Source organism: Pygoscelis adeliae, unplaced genomic scaffold (genome assembly GCF_000699105.1).
Source record: "Pygoscelis adeliae isolate BGI_AS28 unplaced genomic scaffold, ASM69910v1 Scaffold123, whole genome shotgun sequence".
In the NCBI taxonomy this organism is placed as follows: Eukaryota; Metazoa; Chordata; class Aves; order Sphenisciformes; family Spheniscidae; genus Pygoscelis; species Pygoscelis adeliae.
The window spans coordinates 2,909,385-2,915,741 of NW_008824650.1; the positions used below are offsets into that span (position 1 = coordinate 2,909,385).

General features: G+C 38.8%; 1 protein-coding gene across 1 annotated transcript in view; it reads left to right on the forward strand.

The window, feature by feature from the left end:
- The window catches only part of XYLB (xylulokinase homolog (H. influenzae)), an 86,755-nt gene that overhangs the window by 14,286 nt on the left and 66,112 nt on the right, over positions 1–6,357 (forward strand). The window contains exons 10-13 of the mRNA XM_009322511.1: positions 1,458–1,576; positions 3,309–3,390; positions 4,415–4,455; positions 4,872–4,987. Of these exons, the coding sequence (XP_009320786.1) occupies positions 1,458–1,576; positions 3,309–3,390; positions 4,415–4,455; positions 4,872–4,987 (358 nt within the window). The remainder of the gene's footprint in view (positions 1–1,457; positions 1,577–3,308; positions 3,391–4,414; positions 4,456–4,871; positions 4,988–6,357) is intronic.

Sequence of the window (6,357 nt, forward strand, 5' to 3'; positions counted from 1 at the left end):
ATAAACCAGTGCATAATTTGTTAAGTGTGTTTAATTTGCCTGAAATGGGATTGATTAAACTTAAATATATTTAATTCTATTTTATATGTTATTAAGTATAATCTAAATATCGTACTGTTTGGCTTGGGTTATTCCAGTGTCTCAGCTGGAGTGTGCAACGCTGTTTATAACACTGTGTGAAGCACTAGGTCCAGACCTTGCTGATGGTGCTTAGGATTGGACTGCACAAATAGATAACTCTATAAACGTTATTAAATTCATTATTAAGCCTATGTGAAAAAGGCTGCTGGGAATTGATAGGGTGGGCTCATTTGTGCGTCCGTGACCAGCAGTAGTGTATGTATGTGGAGTGTGTGGCAGGCGTGTGCCCTTCTTCAGAATAAGAGCGCTGCTAGAGCCTTGTGATGTGCTGGCTGAGATGTGGGTTGCATCCCTTCTCTTCCTCTGTGTTCCAGCATCGCAAGCATAGTCTTATTCCACAGACACTGCAAGTCGGGTCAACTTCACTGACTTTGTGTTTTAAAAAGTTTAAAGATGTACTGAATTTAAGTAAATTTCAGGTTTTCTGCTGTGCTCAGCTGAGAGTGTGGCTGTGTTTCTGAGATAAATAAGTCGTGGGCTAAACAGCCTTTGAAATGAAAATGTTAATCTAGAATAAGACTGATACGTCCCTGAACAGTACTAACCAGAAACACATACAGATTTTCAAGTTTAATGAAATGTGCAATTAAAGGCATCTTAGACACATAAGCAAGGGATATGGGGTGCTCAGTATGTTTTGTAGATTTCAGTTGGGCTGTTCAGCATTTCTGAAAATCATGACTTTGGTATTCAAAGCTGGACTCTCCAAACTAGCCTCAAAATTAAAGGCTACATTTGAAAATTTGACCTCTTGCCCCTTTTTTTTTTTTTTTTGACTTCTAAGCCTTTATTTGTCATCTCTGAAGAAGGAAACATTGATAGGGAGGAAGATTAGTCAGCATGGATTTAGATGCTTATATGATACTCTACTCAAAGGTAGGAGTAGTGTAAAGCCATACCACCCAGGGGGGAATTTCTTCATTGTTAGGTCTCAAGTGAGCACAACACACCTTCAAGTGACATTGCTGCATCACCTTTAGGGAGTTGTGGTGAAGTCTTTGTCTAAGGTGGAAGATTTGGGGAGGAATTGATAGGGAGGCATCCATGTTCTTCCTTTTGCTCTTAATTTGGGAATAACTGAATTGTCTAATGCATTGTGACGATCAGAGAAGCCTTTTCTGCTACCTTTACAGGTGAAAGCTCTCCAGAGGCTGAATCATCAGTATCCTTCATGCTTAAAAGAGCTGTAACCATTCTCTTTGAATGTAAAATGTGCATCTGTAAATTTTCTGTTGCCTGTAACGAGGTGGAATTTTCTGATACAGTACTGTCGTGTGTTTAATGATGTATGCCTCTTGTTTTGATCTGTCTTGTAGGTTCTGGTATGAACTTGCTGCAGATTTGGGAAAAGGTATGGTCAGTGTCCTGCCTTGATGCTTGTGCACCTGGATTAGAGGAGAAACTAGGATGCCCTGTACCATCCCATTCAGTCCTGGTATGTGCCTGTCTAGAAGAGTTGTAAGCAACAAATAAAGTTTTGTGTTGAGAGTTCTGGTAATAGTACTTTCTTGGAGTATATTTGTGTGTGAGCACAAGCATGCATGCACAGTTATCCTTAGAGCTACGCTGTTTGACTTAATATTTCCAGGTGTGTTTTGAATGTGTATGCCAGAGCAGAAACAGACATCTTTGAAAACTGACTGGTAGCTGGTGTCTGTCGTAGCTTTCATCGTTGATCACCTTGGATTCTTGTATGCCCTGGGCTATGATGAGAAAAGTTTTGGTAGATGCTCCAGTGATAAGGGTCTTGGGAGTCCCCCACTCATGCCCGCAAACACTTGGTCACTGCAGAACTGTGCACAGTATTTATTACTGCAGAAAGAGAGCCCAACATTTGCATTTCTTGACAGGGACCTTGTTTTAAACTGTTTGTAGAGTTAATGAGGTAATCTTTGTGAATAATTTGGGATATTTAAAGCTCCTCAGCTCATGTGGCATAATGGTGAAATCAAATCAAGCCACACATCTCTTAGAGTAAATGAATTTAGTCTTACTACCCAGCACAAAAAGAGCTATTGCTTTAGCTGGTGCACATCTAAGAGAGTGTAGATACTCATCACCTGATCCATCTGAATTCAGTGCGGATCTTCTGTAGCGGAGAGGAACATATAAAAAAATCCTTATAGATGTCCTTGTATTATTTACGGATAGTTTTCTTCTCCTGTTTTTTCTCTATGGCTATCAAATGTGGCTTACAGTTTGTTGTGGCTTAACCTCAGTGGGCAACTGAGCACCACACAGCTGCCTGCTCACTCCCCCCGCCCCAGTGGGATGGGCGTAAAAGTGAGAAAACTTGTGGGTTGAGATAAAAACAGTTTAATAATTGAAATAAAATCATCATCATCATAATAATAGAAGAATATACAAAGCAAGTGATGCACAGCGCAATTGCTTACCACACATCAACCGATGCCCAGCCAGTCCCCGAGCAGCAGCCCACCCCGGCCAGCTTCCCCCAGTTTATGTACTGAGCGTGACGTCATATGGAATGTCCCTTTGGCCAGTTTGGGGCAGCTGTCCTGGCTGTGCCCCCTCCCAGCTTCTTGTGCCCCTCCAGCCTTCTCAGTCGGTAGAGCATGGGAAGCTGAAAAGTCCTTGACTAGTGTAAGCACTACCTAGCAACAACTAAAACATTTGTGTTATCAACATTATTCTCCTGCTAAATCCAAAACCCAGCACTGTACCAGCTACTAGGAAGAAAATTAACTCTATCCCAGCCGAAACCAGGACACAGTTCTTGACCCCTAAAGTAATAGGGGTCATATTCCAGCATTTGATGTTGTGATGTATATTAATGTTATGTTTCCTCTTATGTTTGCATTGAATTTCTAATTTCTATGTATTAATATTTATGTATGTGTGCAAAATAGATGGATGTGTTTATGTTACTTGATGTGAATAACTGGAGAGAGACCCAAAGCTAAAATGCTACTATTTACTTAACCTATTTAAAAATCTAATCTGAGGGTATTTCTGTGAGGTTCTCAAGAACAAAAAAGTTGGATTCAAAACCTTTAAAATATTCATTCATACCTTAAATACACAGAAATGATTATTACAGCTGCTTTGGGGTTTTTGAGTTCTATGTTACAACACATTGTGTCATACATTGCAAGATTACTTTCAATTTTTTGAGCTTTTTTCCCTCTCGCTCTTTCTTTCCTTAGGGGCCCATTTCTCCATATTACAGTCAGCGTTATGGGTTTAGCCCAGACTGTAAAATAGTAGCATTTACAGGAGACAATCCAGGTGAGATGATTAAATGTATAAGATTCTGTGAATATGATTATGTACGTACTAAAACTCTAAATCAATCTCATTGATTCTCAGATGCTCCCTATACAGTGAAAGAATATTGTGTTTATTGGCATTAATACCTTTTCCCAACAGCCTTCCACTACTGGTTCTTCTGAGGTATAGGCATCTTAGATAAGCTGAGTATGACAAATGAATTCTCTTTTGCCTAGTAATAGAGGTGACTTCATTTGCTTCTTGATAACTTCAGTTTTGGTTTGCCTGCCCCTAAGAAACTATTCTTACTATGAACTGCTAACATTTTAACTTAGAAAATATGAATTAAAAAATTGCTGTTGTGTCTTTTCAAGCAAAAAGGTGGAGATGGACCTCATAGGCTTTCTCTAAGAATTAGAGCTGTCCTTTTGTCAGACTGATAGATCTCAGTATAAGGGAACATGTTAATTTAGAGTCAGTTTTTGGAATCCTGGAGACTGTTTCAGTGTAGAGCAAAGTCGTCTGTTTCTTAAGACTGTGCAAATAAAATACTTATCCATATTACAGTAGCATATGCAGGTTTGAGTCAAGATGGAGGCTTTGTCATGGTATATTTTACATTCATATTCTGGGAGATGGTTAAACTCTGCATTTCCCAAAAGTCCAATTTTTCTTCTAGAGATTCAAATCCAGCTTAGTCCATATGTGAGTAGTCTGACGTAAGTGGGAGTGTTTCTCCTTTAAAGTGTGTTGTTAAGTAAGGCTCCACTGTATTTAAAACCTGAATACATAAAACATTAGAGAATTATGCAGTTCCGTAGTCTTTTGTCTTGAGCATTTTGATTCTGTTAAAAATCACTCTCTCGCCCAAATGCTTTGCCCATCTTTTACAGTGTATAGACCAAGGCCATCATGAGCATATTTGCCATTTATGTTGTACTTTGAGATGGTGAATGTGTTGTATTATGATGTCTCACGCAACATGCTATAATTGAGTCAAACGAGTAACTTTTTATCTGGTATTCTGACTCTTTGCTTTCAGCGTCATTGGCAGGGATGAGCCTTCAAGAAGGAGATATTGCAGTAAGTCAAAACATACTCCTGAAAACTGGCCATATCCCTGAATAAATGAAATACATGAAATGTAAAATAGCTGTAGGTTGTCAGTTAAATTTATCTGCTAGAGTTGATTTTCTGTTTATTGGATTCATGCTTGTTTTATTTCTATCAATCTGTAAGCTGCCTGAAAGATTTTAAGTGAACTCTTGTGACTATTTTTAACTAATGCTCCAGACATTAAAACCTGTCTCCATCTAGTATGTATTTCAATGGTGTGACAACCTAAGTCAGAGCTAGCTTCAACATGAATCCAATTGACTTAATGTGTAATTTAAAAACAATTAGTGGTAATAACAAATGGTTTTAATTTAATTTCTGTATTGCTTTCCATGCACATTGCGATAACACTTCAATTATTTTATTTTTTTTTCCCCCTCCAGATTAGCCTTGGCACAAGTGACACATTGTTTCTGTGGATCCAAGAACCAACTCCTGCCTTAGAAGGTCATATCCTCTGCAACCCTGTTGATTCTCAAACATATATGGCACTTTTATGGTAATATCATTTATTTTTTTGTACATCTGGGATCAATAATGTATAATTCTTTCTCTGTGTTAATGTTTTTTATTTCTTTTGCAAAATGATAATGAATAGAACATTCAGCATTCTGTACAGTATATGGCAATCTACTGCTGAAACATTTGCATCAACGTTATAGCACTCCTATTGCTTAACTTGAGTAACTGAAACTGCAGAGTTGTGGAGGATAAATTCTCATGGCAATAAAAAGCTGAAATTATTTTTACGTATACACAGAGCCAGTTCACTATGAATCTAAGGTAATACATTTAATGTACAGGAATAACAATCTTCTGAAATAAAAGAATATGAAATGTCAGAAGCTTGACCAGGCTGTATAACTTCTGTGCTCTTCTAGTGGTCCAGAGGGGACGTAATGGGGCAGGTGAAGATTCCCTTTTCATAAGAGGAGTATAATCAGTGCTGTTCAGGGACATATTAGGCTGTGCATGTGGAAAAAACTGAGATCTCAAGAAACCCAGCTGAGAGAATGATCCTCATGGTAGCTTTTGGCTGCTGTGATTTGGGAATTGTGTGGCCCCTCGCCAGCCAAGTAGGTGGAAAGATGGCCTGAAGCTGTTTTCCCTCGCTGAGTCACTGTATTTGGGGCAAAAACTTCCAAAACAGGTCATAGTGCTTAGGCAAATATTTACAAATAATATGCAGATAAATTTTGTTTAAATTCCCTGGATTGTAGGTGCTTGTAATTCAAAACTTCAGCAAAGCTCAAATCTGCCCTTTAACTATAATGTCGAGTGTTATCCATGCAGTAACAGGATGCTGTAGATGACAGTGGGAACGGCGCTCGTGAAGTTGAGTTCAAAAGCGTGATGTCAAGTGCAAGTTACTGGGTTTCATAGTATGATTTCCCAGCACTTGGTTGTTTTTTGAAGTTTGCATTCAAGTTTCTCTTTTACCCAATATTTTCCCACTTCTGCTGTATAAAAGAGCTATATAAACAACCTGTTTGTAATAGGAAAGGAGATGCAGAGGCATTTTTCTGAATAACTGTTATACTGCCATTCTTTTACTGCAGCTTAACGTGTGCAGAAGGCCAAACCTGCCTTTCAGAACACAAGAATACATGGCTACTTCTGTAGCCATGCAGATACAAGGAGTTCCTGTTCCCCCTGCCTAGTCATTTCTGCCCTGACACTGCCCCTTTTGCAGCAATGCCTCTTTGTTTTTATAAAATGATAGAGTTAATAGGGGACTTACCTGGGCTAGTAGAAAAAGAGTGCCTGAGCTACCAGGCAGAATATTTGTACAGAAAACTCGAGTAACTTCAGCTGCTGCTACTGAGCAAGTTCAAAAATTTCCTTGCCCTCTTTCTGGATATTTATGTG